The 21,554-nt window shown below is 40.2% G+C and overlaps 1 protein-coding gene across 6 annotated transcripts in view; it reads right to left on the reverse strand.

Annotated features, from left to right (window-relative positions):
• prickle3 (prickle homolog 3) overlaps window positions 1-21,554 on the reverse strand; it is a 62,031-nt gene that overhangs the window by 5,069 nt on the left and 35,408 nt on the right. For 4 of the 6 annotated variants that reach the window (XM_017696456.2, XM_017696457.2, XM_017696454.2 and 1 more), the window contains 7 exons: window positions 11,172-11,355; window positions 8,809-8,922; window positions 7,528-7,665; window positions 4,426-4,629; window positions 3,002-3,188; window positions 999-1,331; window positions 546-839 (listed from right to left, as the gene is read on the reverse strand). In XM_017696456.2, coding sequence (XP_017551945.1) covers window positions 546-839; window positions 999-1,331; window positions 3,002-3,188; window positions 4,426-4,629; window positions 7,528-7,665; window positions 8,809-8,922; window positions 11,172-11,355 — 1,454 coding nt within the window. Of the gene's footprint in view, window positions 1-545; window positions 840-998; window positions 1,332-3,001; window positions 3,189-4,425; window positions 4,630-7,527; window positions 7,666-8,808; window positions 8,923-11,171; window positions 11,356-14,516; window positions 14,602-21,554 lie in introns of those variants that run through there. The other 2 variants (XM_037536266.1, XM_017696455.2) reach the window with 2 other exon arrangements.

Genomic DNA, 21,554 nt, shown 5'->3' on the forward strand with positions numbered 1-21,554 from the left:
TTACAGGTTTTATTGATTTAAGTGAAAATGATATAACGCGTCCTCTACAGAGAACAAACTTAAATATATCAATTTTCGAAAAAAATGTAGTGCGTAATTTCTATTTATTTGCTGATTATAACATATTGGAAAAACTAAATATAATAAATGACATAATATATGCCACATGTTATGTGTGTATTAAACTAAAATAAACAGTAATTGTGCATTAAAATGTGCAGAAGTGTGTTCTCTATACTGGATGTGTTTTTTTACTTTGAAAATCAACAAAACGTGTAATTTCATCAGCAGCACTTATACTTTTGTATAAGGCTTTTTGTATAGTATTCCACAGCTTTAACCATCTTTTGTTGTGATGTCCTTTTTTGAAACGTGTTGCTGGTAATTCAAAATAGGCTTACTTACTTACTTAGAAGAATTTCAACATTTGCTTATGATGTCTTTGTATTATTTTCAACTAAACAAATAGTTTACATGATTTGCGTATTTTTTGGTTTCCAATTACGAGCCTTTCAAGACTCACAACTCATCAATTAAAACCTTACCCGAACTGTTCTCCCCAAGTCTGCCACTGTCTTTCGCTGTCGAGGTTCCTCTGGAAGTGCAGCTTGGTGGAAATGGGCCAAATTCAGCATATCCATTCAGCTCCACCGTGTATTCCAGCCTGCTGTGTCCTGAGTGGTTGTCAGCGTTTGATTGGTCTGCAGGTGATGACGTTCCCCAGCCGTTGGCTAAAGAAGTGAGCTGGGAAGGAGAGTGTGAGCTCTGGGGGCGTCTTTCTCTGTAAGGTGGAGGTGGTGGACCACCATTTTGTAAATGGGAGAGTGAAGTGTGTACACCTTATAAGTAGGAGAGAGAGATGAAAATGATTTGAATATTCTACCACTCAGATACAGACCTCTAGGCATGTAAAAGGACAATTGTTAAAATAATTTATAAGTTCTTATAAGAGAAATGATGCAAAACACATAAAATCCAGTACAAGTTATGCGTCACACCTCTGCTTTCCGAGGGATGAGTTGACGTACTAGCAGTAGATGTTTTGACAGTGGCAGCGGATGCATTGCTGCCCTCCAGTGGCCTCAGTGGTGAACGGCGGTGCTGCTGCTGTGTGTGTTTGTGTGAGGCGGGTTTGCTCTGCAGGGCTGAGTCACAGGAGTCAGAGTTATCCGGGTCTTCCCCAAGAGAGCATGGCCGGGAGCAGAAAATGAGCCCACCACGGGGGAGGAAGGGTCTGCCCAGCAGGGGGAGTCGACAGTGAGCACAGCAAAAACATGCCTCAGAGGCATGCCAGTGCTGACCCTCATACGTCATCTGCCCCTGGTCTATTCCTGCAGAGAGGCAAATAGGACGCTTAGCTGATAATGTGGTCCACTCAACGTTTTCACAATCAGCATTGCAGTCTGGCGGACAATAGACTTTTTTTCAGTAATTGGCATTTTTTCCCCTCACATTTGTCTGGTTATAAGTACTGCATTCATAAACATGCTGTCTTTGTTACTTTTGTCATTTAGACTGATAAATTGCGGCTCAGTCCAGGCTGAAACACTCTACTTCAATATGAATGGGTGGGGTTAACTTGCTGTAGGATGCAAAATTACACAATTTAAAATCAGCTGTTTTTGCAGCTTAGTTTCCACATATGGACAGTATGGGCCAGGGAGTAAACAGTACACTCTGAAAGTAAATATAAACAAACAGTGGTTATATATCAAACTCATTTCAGTAAGAGTGGAAAATGATATGGCTCTTTTAATAGCTTGTTATATATTCATTTTACCCAACACTCATTTTTGACACGAACCCTTGAAGAACCATCTTTTTAAAGTGTGATACACATATGAACTTGAGTGACATCCCATTCTTAATCCATACGGTTTAATATGATGTCGGCCCACCCTTTGCAGCTATAACAGCTTCAACTCTTCTGGGAAGGCTTTCCACAAGTTTTAGGAGCATGTTTATGGGAATTTTTGACCATTCTTCCAGAAGCGCATTTGTGAGGTCGGATACTGATGTTGGACGAGAAGGCCTGGCTCACAGTCTCCACTCTAATTCATCTCAAAGTGTTCTGTCGGTTGAGGTCAGGACTCTGTGCAGGCCAGTCAAGTTCTTCCACACCAAACTCGCTCATCCATGTTTTTATGGACTTTGCTTTGTGCACTGGTGCGTAGTCTTGTTGGAACAGGAAGGGGCCGTCCCCAAACTGTTCCCACAAAGTTGGGAGAATGAAATTGTCCAAAATCTCTTGGTGCTGAAGCATTAGGAGTTCCTTTCATTGGAACTAAGGAGCTGAGCCCAACTCCTGAAAAACAACCCCACACCATAACCTATAAGGCGGCTTAGATGCAGCTGCTCGGCCATGGAAACCCATTCCATGAAACTCTCTGCTGTTCTTGAGCTAATCTGAAGGCCACATGAAGTTTGGAGGTCTGTAGTGATTGACTCTGCAGAAAGTTGGCAACCTCTGCTCATTATGCGCCTCAGCATCCGCTGACCCTGCTCTGTCATTTTACGTGGCCTACCACTTTGTGGCCGAGTTGCTGTCGTTCCCTTCCACTTTGTTATAATGCCACTGACAGTAGACTGTGGAATATTTAGTAGTGAGGAAATTTCACGACTGGACTTGTTGCACAGGTGGCATCCTATCACGGTACCTCGCTGGAATTCACTGAGCTCCTGAGAGCGACCCATTCTTTCACTAAAGGTTTGTAAAAGCAGTCTGCAGGCCTGGGTGCTTGACTTTATACACCCATGGCCATGGAAGTAATTGGAACACCTGAATTTAATCATTTGGATGGGTGAGTGAATACTTTTGGAAATATAGTGTGTGTGATGCTGAATATAGAACAGTAACGAAGTCTACTACTTGCTGTAACATCTCATCTCTTATCTTTCCCCTTTTTGCTATTCCTTAACAGGTTGCTTATTACCCCATTTTACCAGATGATGGTATGGAGTTTGGTCTGGTACCTTCACGTATATATGAGAAAAGGTTTACCAATGTGCTCCCCACAGGTGTCACAGTACTCTGCATAAAGCGACTCATAGCAGGTGCAGCAGTACGGCCGGCTCTCCCTCATTATGTAGCGCTGACCGCCCAGCGCCGTCTCACACTCAAAACAGCAAAAGTGCCTCATGTGCCAGTGGCGGCTCTCCGCCTCCGTGCACTCGTCCGCTAGAATGATCTAACACAGAGAGAGGGAGAGAGAGGAAAGGTGTGAGAGGTAGGTGTCTGTGGTTTGGCGTCATTCTGGATTAAGAACAGAGTATATTTAATGTGCCTGAAGAGATGAGAGGGTAAAATGTTTGTGGTAGTCAACAAGGTCAGCAGTATTATTCTCTGGCAGCAGAAGCTGTAATAGGGGCAGTGGTGAGATTGCTGCCCTCCTGTGGCCACTGAGGTAAACTGCACAGCGCAGCTTTACATAATTTTGATAGCTGACTTTTACAAACTACTAAATATTTCACCCACAAAAACACAGTCATGGTTAGGATAAAAAAAGATGCTAAAATAAAAAACACCAGTTTTAACCTACCTTTTAGCATTAAAAACAACAAAATATTTTATTCTATTAGTGTAACAATGTTTATGTTATTTAAAAGAGAATCACACACACACACACACACACACACACACACACACACATATATATATATATATAATGTTCATTGTTATTATTCAAATTCTTGTTTTTATTATTATTAAATCATTATTATTAAATAATTTCAATTATCTTATTATTTTAGTCATTTAAATAAACTTTTAGTTTGCTTTTTGATCTTATCCTTTTGTTTTATTTTGATTTGATTTCATTAACTTCTATGTTTTAGCTACACTTTAATTATTATTTTATATTTTCTTCTGTACTTTTATTACTCTTTCTTTTTTTGTACTTACCAGACGAGTCTTTTTTAAATTAAATTTAAATTAAAAGTCTTTTCTAAATTAAATTTACTTTTATTATTTCATGTTCTTACACATTAACCCTTTTCCTGTTTTAACTTGGAAACACTGCAAACGAGGGTCACCCCCTCAAATTCTCAAATAACAACAACCAAATAATTAGTTCTTATAAATTAAAATGAGCTGTGTCCTCTGTAGAGCGTGTGTTATTCTGTGTGTGTTATGTGTTAAGAAGTTATAACTTATTCTGATATAGAAAATGAACATGAAAATGAACGTAATTTGACTGGGGGGTGTTCAAACCTGTGCATACATACACTGGGTAACTGATGACCAAGCTTTGTGTTGGGCAGGATAACCCTGAACTGTGTTGTGCCCTTTCATGACTGAAACTAAAGTACACCTGTTTATACTGTTTGTTGGCATGCAAGTTTCCCGCTGTAATCATGTTTATACTGGTAAGAATGTATGCAAACAAACTGTGAAAGCCTGAACCCTCCAGCAAAAGTTGTGCTGACCTCATCGCAGGCCTGGCAGCGGGGCTTGATGCGCTCAGCATGGTGCCGGCCGCAGTATATGTGACCCTCCTGGTAGAAGTAGATGAGGTCCACTAGCAGCTCGCTACACGTCGCGCACTGAAAGCACTGAGGGTGCCAGCAGGAGCCATGACCAGCCCGGGACGCGAACACAGCTATATCACCCCCACAAATCTGCCTACCACACTGCGTAAGAGAAGACAAGACAAACAAGGCAGAATGAAAATCAGGGCTGCTTTAAATAAACGTGAAGTTTACAGAATATACCAGCATGCACACGGTTTGTCAGTGGTGAATCACAGGATAAGGGGATCTGTATTGTATCTGGACAGGCATTGTTCCATATTTGACTGCGTTTTAATGCTGATGTAGCCACAAAAATCAGACAGAAATGACTTGTCCACAACTCCACAAAATACACAAACATGGGCTTTTACAGAGAGCACTGTAAAACAACAAGCATCTATATATGCTAATATGAGTACTATCGTATCATTACAGCCCAAAGCACGCTGACTAGGGAATTCTATCACAGGTGTTATTCATTTTTAGTGTTAGAAAAAGCACATTTACCACAAAGTTACACAGAAGACGGCTCTCAGATGATTCAGTATTTAGTCCACCCTTTGCCTTTATCACAACTTCCATTCTTTTCAGAAGACTCACTTTCAACTGCTTAAAGAAGTCTGCGGGATATTTTTCCACACCTCCAAATTTCAGTCTTAGAAATGCATTTCTACTTCTTACCATCCACATAATCCCAATTACAAACGTAGACTGTAAATTCTGTAAAACCTTACTAAACATTTCACAGTTTTAGTGTTGTTAAAAGTTTTTCTGTTTGTTTTTCTCAGTTTTTCTCAACAGCTTCTTGACAGCTACACATCCTTTCACATTCATAGTTGTCTTCTCACTGTGGAAAGATGAACAGAAACACCTGGAGATATTTTCAGATCTGAAGCAGGAGCGGAGCTAGATTTTCCCTCAATGATGGAAGCTTAAAGCACTGTTTGTGTGATCTAACAGTTGTTAGCGGTTTCATTTTCTCTGTATCTTTTATTCATTTTCAAATTCAAGTTTTTCATTTCTTTTCCTTTGACTTTGCCCTTCCTCATGGGGGTGGATTATACTGTACCTAATACCTTCTCAGAAATACCAGCTTTAGCCTTTTTAGATGCACATATGAAAGAAATCTGAAGGCAGCTAAGGTGTGTTCGGGTAGTTGTTTGTGTGACAGTAAATGTCTCTTTGATGGCGAACATAATGTAGATGGTACCTTTGGGGATGATTTTATTGGGAGAACACAGCTGAAACGGGCTGATTTTAAGACTGGAAGGATGGAAGAGTTAAACTGACTGTAGGGTGCACAAAACAGTGGATAGGTTTGATAATATATTTAGCGCTGGAAGCTTTTGTGTAATTTTCTGTTAAATTTGTTTCCTGCATTTTTATGAAAAATAAATGACGGCCGCACTTGACGGCCACTTTAACTGGAAATTACATAAACAAAAGGGAGGTTTCTGAATTTAGCCTAGTACTGTAAGTGAATCTCATACAGTAATGAAGAAAATTAAAAAGAGCTGCTTAAAAATAATTTAAAAGGATAAAACAATGAGGCGTTACAATGGGTAAAACTGTAATACATGAATAAAACATCAAACTACTACAGAAACCCAACTGAACAGCCATGAAAGTCAAACCCTAAGGTGATACACACATGTGAGTCATAGAGACAGTACAATAAATTAGAAGAGGTCAAGCTCAAGGCCGATTTAGGATCTCATTGTTCCCTTGATCCCAGTTGGATGGATCCTCATTAGCAAACATTAACGTTAGCTACCAATCACTATTTTTACTAGTCTTGTAGATTAACAGTGTACTCATTAGTTTAATCAATACTACCATATTCAGTGAACAAACAGCTTCAGTTATGCTGCAGGACGTCATTCCCAGTCCTGTAAAATGGGTCTTTGTTAACACATAGTTGCTTTCAGTAACTTTCCTACACTGAACTAGGCCTATAAAGTCACCTAGGCAACCTTATCACAGTCTTCCTTTCCAGCTGAAGAGAAAACAACACATCTAAGAAGTCAAAAGGAGGTTAAAAGGCGACTTTTATGAGCATTTGAAAGAGGCCGATTCCCCTGCTGTTTGGGCTTTACTCTGTGCGACTGGGTGCGTAGCATGCAAAGCCACATCTGTTCGACGAGTTCATAAATCAAGGTTTGATGAAACGAAGTGTCGCTCCCAGCCTCCACCACACCCTCTCAGCAAGTATTCATCAGCCAGGGTGCGTTCAGAGTACTGGAACGTGGCACAACACTTCAAACGCTGGCGCTAAGGGATGGCTGAAATACACGCAGCCTGATGTCTTCCTTATGACCCCTGTTTTGAACAGCATAGTTCTTTTCCGGGCTCTGTCCATCAGCTGATGATGAAAGACTCTAAAGTCATGTTGTAAATGAGGGTTAGTCAGCTTCTGTTGACAGTTGACTCCTATTATGACATAGGTAGGCTTTATTTACAAAACTCCCTCAGTTAGCAAAGTATGGAATGTTAGAAATAATGAGATCAATCAGTTTTAAAGGTATGTTTTGGTGAAAATCAAATTGACAAGACTCTCCCCTGTACCCCAAAAGTAGGCAAGATATGTTTGATGTCTGAAGCTGGCTTCTTTTAAAAATCTGTTCTGTTGATTTTGTAAGTGAAAATAAGTTAACACATCCTCTACAGAGAAGACACTAAATATGGCTTTTCTCCTAATTTTACTGTACAATTTCTATTCATTTCCTGAGTTTAACATATTGGACAAATTAATGTACAAAATATATTAAAAAATATAATAAGTTTGGCACAGGTGACATTTTTTTAAATTATGTTAATTTAGTGTATTATGTAATTGTGCATTACATTGTGCAGAAGTGTGTATGTATGTATCTACATAGAGGACGTGTTATCTTATTTCAACTTATCATCAACAAAAACATGTAACCTGTTCAGCGGCCCCTAAACATTTGCATATAATGTATGAGGTAGGAAGACAATTAATTGAGTTTTCATGCAATATTGCTTTGTCTTTTTTACCTGCTGGCAAATGGCTCCTGTCATGGTGACGGGGAAGAGGCGAACGATTCCGCGGCCCAGGTTTTCTCTTTTCCTCTGCTGGCTGAACAATCTTAGCTCCTTCTTCTCTTCATCATCCAGGGAGTTACAGTACTGGGGCTGCTCAAACATACACATGCATATATTGTTCTCATATATTGTTTTCCTTGCCACTGTCATCTTTGGCTTGCTCACTGGGGCTTGGATTTTCTGCAAATCTGCTTTCAGACAAAGCCTGTTGGACAAAACGCACTATATAAATAAATTGTGACTCAATTTGACATGACTGGCGGAATCTAGGATTAGACTTAGGTAAGATGTATTAAAGGCGAATGCTAAACTGTCCAGTGCTGTAACCCTCCAGGACAAAAAGTGCTTAAGTTCAGCCCTAACTGATAGGTCAGATTTTGTCACAATGTGCTCAGGCCCAGAGAAGGCGGCAGCGTTTCTGGATCCTGTTTATATATGGTTTCTTCATTGCATGGTAAAGTTTAGAATTGCATTTGTGTATGCAGAGAGAAACTGTGCTCACATACAGTGGTTCTCAGACACGCTCCTGAGCCCATATAGTCATTTCCACTACAAAATCCTTTTTCTTTAATGCATTTCCGCCTGAGGAAATCACAGGAGATCACAGCTAGCAAATACATAGTTTCTTGGCCTCGTCCCTTGTATACAGACATTTCTCCATATTCTTTGATTTTTTTAATTATATTATGTACTGTAGAACAGAATAGATGAAATGTCCAAGTTACTTTCTATTTTACAATGAGAAAATTTTTTACACATTTGCCTGAGGAGTCTTTCACAAACTGCTGTACCCCTTCCCCGCTTTATTTCTGAAAGACCTAGCCTGTCTGGGATGCTCTTTCTATACCCAATCATGTTGGGTATAAAACATTTCACAAGGCATAATTTCTCACCTAGCCTAAAAAAATTAAGCCATAAAAACGATTCTGTCCAACAGTAGAAAAGCTAAGGAACATTATTATTGGACAGTTCTCAGCTTTTGGCTTAAGTTATCCAGCTTACGGAGAAAATGCTTTGCGAAATACATCGCCTGGTTCCCATCACCACCACTGTACCAATGAACCAACTGTACAATGAACCATTTCACATCCAACCACCCTGAATATCTTAGTGTATGTCTGAAATGAATTATGCAGAAAATTTGAAAAAATAGTACAATTCCCTATTAAGGCTTGGTGTGCAGGCTTTGGGTGGAGAGTACAGGGGGCAATAATGAGTGTGGAGGGTTCTGACCTCACTGTCATGGGCTGGGAGCTGGTGAAGAAGCTGTTTAATGCGATATCTCTCTCCTGGGCTGTTCACATAGGGCACTTTATCCTCAGGAATACAACTGAAGTACTGATACACCTGCAGACACAAAGACAGTAGTTGTACAGTTGTACAGTATGCACACATACACAAACTATATTATTAAACAGATGGTAATAAGTGGTGTGTGTGTGTGTGTATATATATGTATGTGTGTGTGTGTGTGTGTGTGTCTGTGTGTGTAAGCTGTTTTGTAATGAGATTCAGTGCAATGTTCAGTAAAGTGTAACCTGAGTTCTCTGTTTCCTACTCCATGAAGAGTAATGTGAGCTCCCAGTGAACACACACAATAGACAATACACATTCACTGGCTCGGTTACTGCTGCTCTTAGCTGCTGCTGCTGCTGCTAGGTTGCCATCACCAGTACAAACTTCATGCTAGCATGATAGCACACAGACTGCATTTTAAAACAATAAATTGTTCAGGTCTTGAGCACATACGGTGGCACAAGCAGTGCTTTATGAAGCATATAAATGCATTAAAATCAAAGTGAATGGGAAATCATAATGTATTTTTCTTCCATACTGTGACACAGTTCTGAGTGAAACATGGTATAAGAAAGGATCAATGAGCTAACTTGATGATATGTGTCTCGATATTACTGGTTAATAGTGTCTGTCCCCTCTTAATGGTGCACAGTCACGTAATACACCTGTTTCACACTTAAATATTCGACAAAGTACAGGAGTAACATTACAGTAGTGGTGGTGTTTACGAATGAGAATGTAGAGGACTCACTTATTTTTCTGTCCTTGTTAAGGTATTTCCCGGTAACACTTTACTGTAGGGTACTGTTCATAAGGCTACATGAACCTACATAAGCTTGCAATGACAACTGACATAACTGTACAGAGCTGTTTATAAATGCTTATACCAATAGGCGTTGTCTATTATAAAGGCTACATTTATGTGTGGTTATGTCAGTTGTCATGACAAGCTTATGTAGGTGTCATGTAGCCTTATGAACAGTACCCTACAGTAAAGTGTACCTATTTTCCTAATTTTTCCATGAAAGACGTTTGTTGGTTCAGAGAGGGTCAAACTTGACATGGGCTATGCTAATGGTGAGCTACTGATGCCAGTCGCTTCGGCACAAGACTAGTGAGCGGTATAGGTTTTAAAAAAGGCAGAAAACTGCCAGTGAAGGGAAGAGAGAATATGTGACCTACTGTGTTGTCTTTTAATACCACTGACACTGCCTAATAAATAAAAAAGTAAAAACATGGATAGTGCAAAAGCCATCTCATACGCTGCAAAAACACGTTTAAATATGTTACATTAGGGAAATAATCACACAACAAAATAATTTTACTGTCCCCACAAGCCACTGAACACTGTCATCTTACTGGAAACATCTGCATGAAGGTTGAAGCTGATTCATCAGTTGCGCTCAGAACTCTGCTTGTTACCACGTCATGTGAAAGTTTCATGAATCAGACGAGGAGTAGTTCATATGTCATTACTCGTTAATAAAATAAAAATGGGTTTCCTTGGTTTGCTAATGTTAGGCAGATCAGCCAGTGAACTGTGTGCTTATGAGTGGTGAAAGCGTTGATTGGTAGGTGTTGAAGCTTTTGTAAATGCCAATGTTAATGATATTATTGCTCAAACACTGAATTAATTAATCACTGCCATGTCAGTTAGTTAACACAGGAACAGTGACTACAACCTGGTCATTTACAACACTGGATAGTGTACACAGAAATATTAGACAAGGGGAAATGTAAAAAAGACGTTAAATCACATAATATGGCCACAAGACAATGAAGTATAATTAAGTTAACCTCTTAAAATCCTGAGCTTATTACATACTAAGGCTTTTTATCCAGTAATTATATGGACTACATTGCTAACTAGCTGAGTTAAAGCTCAGCTTTCACTTGTATTGCCTTTTCTTCATTTGTCTCTCTCTATCTTCTTTTCAGATCACAAGAGCTATATATATATATATATATATATATATATATATATAAAAGGTCTTAATACTATTGCATTATTCACTTCTTTTAGGTGCAAGTCATTGCTTTCAAGCAGCCTTATCACTGAAAAATTCACTTTCATTACTTTCTGAAATAAAGACGTTTGATATCTGATATCCGGTTGTTATAGATCCATACAGTCCAAACAACCTGTTCAGAATTTATAAAGACTGTGATGTTACAGCCGTGAATACTTTTACATATGACTACGTACGCAGCCTGCAACAGTTTAGCTCATCCATTCATTCTGAAGTGTGTAGCAGTGGCTTAGCTGGTTCAAAGCAATGCTAGCATGTGTATCTGCACACCTGTTCCGGTTTGAGGCCAGGTGGGACCCAGGCGTACTCCTCCGAGGCACAGCCGGAGTCGTCGTCCGAGATGGAGTGCCTTTGGAAGTCGGACACCAGCTTCATCATCATCCTCTCCAGCTGACCGGGAACTGTGCGCACTGCATGCTCCTCACGCACACACTTACAGTGCACACAGATCTTCCTGCAAAGTGAAAAGACAGTGGAGGATTTGTGAGGACATGGCAACATAGGACAGCTTTAACTCAGTTGCTATTGGCTCAGTGCGGGACTTCCTGTAGCAACAAAAAAGGGTGGATTTGCAGAAACATGGTAACCTAATTATTCCATAATTATATGGTTTTACCGTAGTTAGTAAAATGCCCTGTGGGGAATTTTCTCACAGTAGTCAAACCAGAGGAAATCTCCAGCCTTACTATATATAAAAACAATGTATTCAGGTACAACAGCTTGAAAAAATGTACATCAATTTAAAAAAATCTAAAGAGAAATATACTGTAGATGCTTCACTTGTAAAGACTTCACAAATGTACCTTTAAACAGACAGACAGACAGCGGACATGTCAAAGCATGTCAGGTCAGACTCTTAATGCGCGTGCAGACAGACAAAATCCTCCTTTTTGGCAAAAGCAGAGACAGCAGCATCGCGTGACGCGGCTCTAAACACTACACAGAATGCATCCTTAAATGCTGCTCTGACAGAGGGGCTCACTAGCAGGAGGTATAATAAACCCAAGGGGTGCCATCACGACTTAAAGTGAAGATTAAAAGGACAAAACAAGTCATTAAGCGCCACTCAAGCTCCAATTCTACACCGGCTGGCCTCCCACTCGCCATGTTATTGTTCAGGGGGTCAGTCACGCATATGTACACTCACGCACTTTCAATCACCTCTAATTCGTCCAGAAGGTCTCTGGCCTCCAACACAAATTCATATAAAAATATAAAAACTGGGTGATGGAAACTGATTTTAAGGAGCTAGAAAATTTCAATAACTAATAACTAAATAAGCAGATCTATTTTAATACAGTCTACTTTCAAACAGACTGGTTTGAAGTATTACAGATCATTCACATCTATATAGACCAAACTATCACCACCTTTACAGCCACAATTACAGACCATTGTAGTCCATCTGTTTCTCTGCATACTTTGTTAGCCCCCTTTTACCCTGTTCCTCAAAGGTCAGGACCCCCACAGGACCACCACAGAGCAGGTATTATTTGTTTGGTGGATCATTCTCAGCACTACAGTGACGAGGTGGTGGTGTGTTAGTGTGTGTTGTGCTGGTATAAGTGGATCAGTTACAGCAGTGCTCCATATTTTGTAGAATACCATTAAACATTTCTATTTTTAAACTGAGATGGTGACTGTCCGTTCAGCAGTTGTCTATCTAATAAGAACAGTGTATATTGAAAACCCTTAGAAACGCTTTCAGAATGGCTCTGCATCACATCAGAGATGTATATTTGTTACTACATAAAATAAAATACAAGGCCAATACGTCGGCCAACCCCATCGCTAGGTAAGATACTGTTATGACAACAGTGTCTTGAAATCTAAATGTAATAGCTGGATATAAAACTGTCAAACATGCAGACAAACTCACACATAAAAACACATTCTTACATCAGTACAGGCTCATATTCCTCGCATGTGTTGATGTAGTGGAAGGTTAGCATTTTGGTGGAGACGTGACATCATACGCGAGCCCCCAGCAATCCTGACTCAATCATCACTGATAAGCCCCGTTATTAGCGACCCACACACACACACACACACACAATAATACTTCTGTAAACAAAAAATGCACAATATTCATCATAGGAGTGTCAAAATATATAGATTTATCAGAGGATTAATAAATTGAAAGAGAATCTATTCACTATTATTACAGTTTAAAAAGTATTTTTTTAAAGGCCCGAAATTATAGAAAACTTACTTTACTTTAATAAAAGAGTGATAAATATCAATGTTCCTGTCACCACTGATAAAGCACTAGAGAAGGGGTGTCCGATCCTGGTCCTAGAGATCGGCCACTCTTGAGATTTTCGCCCCAACCCTAATCTAGCACACCTGATCCAGGTAATCGAGGCCTTCAGGAACTCTGACTGTATGAGCCAGGTGTGTTTGATCTGAACTCTCCAGAGTGATAGATCTCCAGGACAAGGACTGAGCACCCCAGGACTAGAGGATTACTAACACAAACTGCTCTGCAATAGATGAGCAATCACCTTTGACTTTGTTAAAGCTTCAAAACGTGACATTTGTTAAAACAGCCCATTCCATTTTCATTATTTATGTGATGTCATGAAAAGAAACACACTGGCATACATCCACCTACTCAGCCTACAGCAGTTTAGCTCCGCCCATTCATACCAATGTTATGAGGAACGTGTGCTTTACTTCAACTACTTCTTAAATAAAAATTAAGCACAAAACATAACAGCCAATTAGATCACAGCTCATTTACATATTGCACGTTAAAGGCATAGTAACAAACAGGCAGGGATAAATACAGGCTGGAAATGACAACTGTTTCTGGTGTGTACATCCACACACATGTTGTAAGTGGCCACATGAGAAAAATATAGGATACAGACTCTTTATCATTTCCCATTCTGCACTGCCCTACATCCAATTACACAAGCCCAGCTATACTCTCTTGAATGACCAGCATCACTGGGATACAAACTCTCTCAACAAAAGAGCAAAACTTTATACAGGAGCCAAATTAATCATGACAACAATACGTAACCATAATCGTCCACTGAAAAACATCACTGTATATTACACTGTATTTATATAAATACATAGTGACCAAACAATCCAGTACTGCATAAGCTCGGATTGAAAATCATACAGAATTCCACTGCTGACCCCAAGCGATCCTGATTCAATCTAATCATAAAATGTACACATAACAAAACTGACCCATAGGAACATTTCATTTCTATCATACAAATTTCATCTAATGTTTCTATTCTAGGCAAAGCCTGATAACAGCATCCACACAGATTATCCATGTCCAAATACACGCTCGCACGCAGCTGCAGGAGGACCGCCAGCAGTTTCAACACCACACATACAGATGAACGAGTTAAACATGTCTCACCATTATCGTTACGTACTCCGAACCGCAGAGAAACATACAGACAAAATCAATCACTTCATCCACTCATAGAAGAAATATCCAAACTCATTTGATTCAGCCTGAATCTCAGCACAGCCTCTTCAGTTTTACCTCCCAGATGCCACGACTGAAAAGATTTCAGAATTATATAAAAGTAATATAATAAAAGCAACAACATCAATCAGGCAAAAGGATTTTAAAAGCATACGCACTAAATGGAGAGAGGTTTCCGCAATCAGGTTGCCAGATTGTCTACAGAAATGCTGTGTTCAGATTTAATTCTGTTTTGGCCTGACTGTGACCTGCTGCTTCAGAGCAGAGCAGACCAGCGGCTGTCTTCTCTGAAAACACTGCTGCACACTGACCATACGGCAGAGAGGGAGGGAGAGAGCGAGAGACAGACAGAGAGAGAGAGAGAGAGACGGGGGCGTGTGGCATGGTTTAAGGGATTAGCTGAGGTGCCCTCACACCTCTAGAGTGACCCTGACTCCACCTCATTTTGACAGGAAATGAGATCACTGTAGTCAGTCTGAGCCTTACACACACTTTCTGAGTGAGATGTGAAAGGAAGGCAGGACGTTTGTCTCTTTCTCTGTTTGTGAAATCGTAGTAAAACATAACAGTAACTGCACAAAAAAGCCTACACACTTGAGGATGAAGGTGGTAATTCAAGGGTTCTTTAGCATAGCATCATTTTGGTGCTATATAGAACTCTTTTCAACAAAGTTCTGTACAGAACCATCTACAGCACATTCTCTATCAATCTGAAGACCCATTTAATGATGCAACATGCAAAGGGTTCTTGAGTGTTCATGGTTCTATACAAAACCACTTTCTTTACCAAAGAACCCTTGAAGGACCATAATTTTTAAGTGTGTACAGTACAGAACACAGCATGGGTGCCAAACGTATGGAAGCACATTCTCACCAAATATTATTCTTTTTTAAAAAGACACTGCGTCTCCACTCTGAGGTGCGTGAAGCCTGTGCTACACAAATGACCACTCGGGGTAGAAGGGGGCAGGGATCAATGAGGAGTGGATTATTCAGACAGAACGCTCTCACCAATGGCAGGTAAGCCTCAGTGAACTAATCGGCTAACCACTGCACGTACACTGAACATGACCCTGCTGTAAAAGACCATGAGTAACATAAGGATTCAAACCTGATGGTTTTGCTTTCTACTGGCTTAACAGTTACCATTAGAAAGTAATTGCTAAAGGACACCTTTAGATCCCATTAAGAAACCATCAAATGCACCTGGAATTAGTCCCCGAACATCTTCTAAATCATTAGAATCCTTTACACTGTGGTATCAACCCATCAGGAAAACACAAAATACCATTAGAGACTCTTGAATGGTTTCTATGGGTTTTTTTAAAGCAGGGAATGTAAATAAAGCCTGTAAGTAGTTGCTCTGTCTGGCTATTAACTGTTGTTAGCCGTGTAGCCTTACAACAAGAAGTTGTATCAGCAGACTATAACAGATAGTTTGTAACTTCAGGTCCAGCAAATCAATGTTATGGTTAAGCATTTTAAAGCGCTTTACTGCTTTGGCTTCTTAACAACTTTGTCCACCGTTATTTTCAGCTTTGAAAAGGGAATCACGTCAGATCACAATGATTTCTGGGCTAGTCCTTCTGGCAAAATTGACATGTGTGATCGCTCAGTCCTTTGCCCCTACAAGGACTCACCTAACACCTTTCACTTTAACTTATGAAGTAGCAGAACTATGATGGGGCCAGGGATTCCCCCGAGGAGAAAAGACGAGGCTAAGTGTAGGTATGTATAAGGTGTAAGGTGTGTCATTGTTGGTACGGAAATGGGTGGAAAATCTCAACTTAGGCTGCTTTCACACGTAGTTCATTTGCTAAAAGGTGCAGTTTCCAGAATCAGAATCCTTCACTGATCCCAGAGGGAAATTGCAAAATTGCATTTTGTGACATTCTGTCTTTTTACTTTTTTATTTTTGCCAGGATACAAGCGCTCTGTTACTGTCACACTGTCATCCTGGAAGAGACTCTCATCAGGATAGAAATGTTTCGCCATAGGACGAAAGCGATCAGTCAGAATAACTGGGGACAAGTGGACACTATTTACTGATGTCTTTCCCATAGATCTCACTGTTGCTACTGAAACACTACTCAGTTGATGAGTCTTTGTAAAAGAAGCCATTCACGCTCCAACAATGAACCCACGGACTCACTTGGATCACTTCCTTTAGCCAACTTGACCCAACTGGGCATGCTGAGCATTTTTCTTTACATTCCACAGAGCATGTTAGGATGTTATTTGCTTAGATGTGTCAAGCAGTTCACACGCTTGTTCTGTTTCTCCCCTCATTTATTCATGTCTCAACGCTAAGGATGCTGCCAAGGAAGGCTGCATTTTTCAGCTGTTACGTCGCTGTATGCTGTCTCATTTTGTAAGATCCTTCGCAGTCCTTTGTTTATAAGAAGTCAAAGGACTAAACTGACATATCCTTCAAGACCTCCTGTCTCCCATAATCCTTCAGTTACAATGCAAATCCTGTGGAAAAATGGTGGAAACCTCTGCCCATGGCAAAATGCTGTAGTGCCAGACGTTGTAATGAAATGTAATGAAACATAAAACTAAATTATCTTTTTAAACATAAGATGTAAACACGTGACGTTACTCGCTGACATGTTGAAGTACTTGAGTCCAGTCTCTTGAGACCATAAATTAACGGTCTCAGTCTTGTCTCGGTGTCAACATCATTTTGACTCAGTTTTGTCTCGATCTTGGGGTGAGGTGGGCCAAACGTCTCCGTCCCGCGTAACTGGATACTGATATTTTTCTGAATCTGTTCACAGCTGGTTGAGGACCTAATCAATCCATTCTATGACAGCTATTATTTATTTGTTGATGTCTTTAAAAAGTCTTTAAAAATAATTAATAATATTTTAAGCTACATATTATTCAATGTTATATTTTACAGAATATATTATAAAATCTAACGTTATGAACTCGTGTTCAAAATATCAACCTGGTCTCTGTCTTTTCTTGGTCTTGTCCACTCCCGGTCTTGGTCTTGACTCAGACTTGGATCTAGTGGTCTTGAGTATAACCCTAGTAGGTACAGCCTCCTCAGTCCATCTCAAACGTGTCTAAGGCAACACTGAAGAGGTGCCTTCGTATGCCAGTGCATCCTTCACTTTAAGACACACATTCATAAGAGGTTTTACAGTAAAAAAGCACTTCATAAAGATTTTCTAGTTCTGATGTCTGTTCTAGTTCTCCTACGAAGTCAGGATATATTTGTTCTGAAAATGTAGGAAAACAAACACACATACACACTTGCAATGCAGTACAGCACTCAGCCTTATTTCATGCTCTTCATCCATCATGTAAACACTTTCAGAATTATGGTTCTGGATTTGGGGTCAAGCAGCAAAGACACAGGAGAAGCTCAGTGTTCTCAGTGTCAGAGTGCTTTACCAGCCTGAGCCACAGATTAATCAAACTCTCTACTTCTCTCTCTCTCTCTCTCTTTCTCTCTTGCTCAGTGCAATTCGTTCCCCATCCATTCGCTCTATATGCCCTTTTAAGGAAGAATAATCACGAGGTCTTTGCACCAAACTGGATGGCCAAAAATGTGCCAGAAAATCCAAGAACACTGTATCAGTGACTAGAATAATAAGCACTGAGCAAAGGTTGAGTCTAAACTGAACAGGCAACTTTATATATGGAGTGAAATCACTTTCACACACACGCACACACACACACACACACACACACACACACACACACACACACACACACACACACACACAAGCTCTCTCCTGTAAATGAGTGCTGTCTTAACCCTCAGAGGGGAAATTCATAAACAATAATTACAAAACAGGTCATTTCACACTATTACTCACTCGTCAAATAATGAAATGCAATTCCTCTGTGTGCGCCAGTCCTTTCTTATACTGGTTATTCCTTCCCTGCAGGTAACCAAATATAACAAACTCATAATTTCAAATTATCATTTTGACAGATGATGAGCTGAGATTATGTTCCTTATTAGTAACATTGCTATTGTGTGTTTTACAACATACGTGACGTGGATAACAACATCACCCTGAACATGGGCAATGACACCGCTATCATTCCAGTAATGCCTATCATCAAGGCAATCTTCACATGGCTGCATGCCACCAACGGCTGCGTACCATCACTGATTACATAATCTCTGCTGTGTGGCACAGAATGTTTTGTTTTGCCACCAACCAACATTGAAACACATGTAAATGCAGCTCTACTGGAATAGTGTGATGTACTTGTTTAGCCAGGGGATTCAACCCCAGTGGTGCTGCCCACTTTGCTATACCAACTGCTAAGCAGTGGCAAACTGTAACTATTAGTGCTAGGCCTTCAATTTGGGCCATAAATGTCAAAACTCGGCCAAAACGAGGAAAAAACAAATTTCTGCTAGCATCCCTATGGGATTCTAGTTGTTTGAGAGGCTAAGCTAACAGTGATTTGCATGAACATTTTTTGGCTGTTCTAGATCAAACACATATTTCAAGCTTCTAAAAGACTAATTTCACTTGTGACAGACATTAGCATTAGCATATGCTTTTCCATGCAGCAGGTTCAGAGTGACTCTGTCAGCAAAGAGGCCTGATACAGATCTGCCACCATTTCTATTTCTGAACATTTAGTAGGCTCCCGCTCACAGCATTCACAGGGATGCGTCTTCCTGAAGACCTAGAGCAGGGCGTCAAACTCAACCACTAAACGGGCATATTAAAACATCTTGACCATATTGAAACAAAATGTTTTCATTTCATTTTTAATTAATGTTGTGCTATAACCCAACCGGCCGTTGTTTATTCAACATATGCAAAAACCTCAGCAGCAAAATATAGGTACTTATACTAGACCCTGAAATAGTACATGAATACCTAAAAAATGTAAACTGAAATGTCCTCCATGAGCTCAGCCTTCTAAACCTACCTAATTGCTTGAACTAGACATCTGGCACGCTGCAAGGTCACTAATATTTGAGCTAAATTTCTGAGCTGCTGAGCTGATGTTGGGTGTTTATGTTGCTTGAATTGCCTCTGAAATGCAGCTAGTGTGTTTGGTGATATGACCGATGTGAAGGTGTTTAGAATTGAGGTGTAACCACAGCCCCACAGATTGCTGTTGGTGTAGGAGAGTCAGAGCACATGTTACGTTGCAGTGCATGCTGGGCACTGTACTGCAGCACACTGTGAAACGGACTAATATCAACAGGAAATTAAAATACTTTTGCGGGCCAGACAGGATTGTGGGCAAGATTTCAAACACTACCCCCTGAAACTGAGTTAGGGTGACACTCGATAACAAGGGGTAGGGGTAAAAAGAAGAAATGACATATTTCACACAAATTTAAAAAGTGATTGGTTGATTCTTTTGTCACATTGTAATTATGCTGCTAGTTACTCTAACACATTAGGACTTCTATTCAGCTCTTGATGTCCTAACCAACACTTCACTTGACTATATCTACCTTGCTATATCTACCTAGATGCCACAGAGAAACACAATTAAAGATTGGGCAAATTTCTATAGGCCATTTCAAGAATTTAACTATTTTGTAAACAAGAGTAGTACGGTAATACTTGTAGTGTTTAAATACAAGCATGATTCTATTTAATAAAAATAAACTAAGAATGTATTTTTCATGTGTACTATGTTCAAATACCATATAGGGTTAAACATTATATAAGTCGATCATTTATCCCTATTGCTCCCCAGACAGGACAAAACCACTATTAACACTCAGCACTATAGCAGCTTAGGATCAGCACAGGTCAGTGAGACTGACCATTCTGGGTTAAGCTATTTTGGCAAACAGCCTGGTGCCCCAGTCTACAAACACAATCTGGACACAGCTGTGTGTCCTCAAGATGGTGTGTGTGTTGGGTGATCTGGAATGGCACCATGCAGGGAGTCCACCGTTAACAGCTGCTGACTTTAAACACATACATACACGTTATTCTGACGGCAAATTTAGAATAAACCAGAGGCACACATTGACAGGGTCACCACTGACCCATCCAATTCACAGTACGATTCTTCTGACAGCTGTCACAGTTTTGAATGACGTTCAAGTTTTCTGGCACTTGTTCTGGCTGGATGTCAGCCAAAAACATAGCAACCCTAATCTGACCCCAAAACACCACAGCTGTTGTGGCAATCAATCCATTTCTCTGTTTCACATCAGATTCCTGGGGGTGCACCAATCTGGCAACCCTTTTATGAATAAATGTTTAGATATATTTAACTTGGCATAACTGGACGGCCTAGAAAGCAGATTTAAAGCGATAGCGCAGCAAAATTTACACAGTTTTTCACATTTATTAGCCAAGACATATTTAGTGTCTGAGATTTTCTTCTTTAGTTTTGCACTGCTGTTTAATTAGTTTTGAATTGAAGCTATGTAGTTAATGATAAAGAACGTTGCATCACTAAAAACAGTAGCAGCCATCTTGAAGCCTGAAACTATTTTCAAAGATCGGTCCATTTGTACCACACAGACAAGTCTATTTGAGATTTCTTGACATGGTTACTTTATTGTTCCAGTCCCCAAGAAATCGTCCGTCACCTGCCTGAATGAATACCACCCTGTTGCACTGACATCTATAGTTATGAAGTGCTTTGAGCAGCTGCTCAACACTTCCAGCAACCATGGACCCTCACCAATTTGCATACCGCTCCAACAGATCCACAGACGACGCCACTGCACTAACAATACACACTGCTCTCACACACCTGGGAAGAAAGAACACATATGTACGAATGCTGTTCATAGATTACAGCTCAGCATTCAACTCAATCAAACTCATTCCTAAGCTCACAGACTTGGGTTTGAACTCTCATCTGTGCAACTGGATACTGGACTTCCTAACGAGCAGACCCCAGGTGGTGAAAGTTAGGAATAGCTTCTCTTCCACACTGACTCTGAGCCCAGGGATGTGTGCTCAGCCCCCTCCTGTACTTCCTGTATACACATGACTCTGTAGGCAAACACACATCTAACATCATCTTCAAGTTTGCTGATGACACCACCATCCTAGGCCTCATCACTGATGGAGATGAAACAGCCTACAGAGACGAGGTCAGTGCTCTGTCAGAGTGGTGCCATGACAGCAACATCTGTCTCAACATCAGCAAAACAAAGGAGATGATTGTGGACTACAGGAAGCAGCAGCGGGGTGGTCACACTGCCCTGTTCATCAATGGAGCCGAAG

Source organism: Pygocentrus nattereri, chromosome 29, assembly GCF_015220715.1.
Source record: "Pygocentrus nattereri isolate fPygNat1 chromosome 29, fPygNat1.pri, whole genome shotgun sequence".
In the NCBI taxonomy this organism is placed as follows: domain Eukaryota; kingdom Metazoa; phylum Chordata; class Actinopteri; order Characiformes; family Serrasalmidae; genus Pygocentrus; species Pygocentrus nattereri.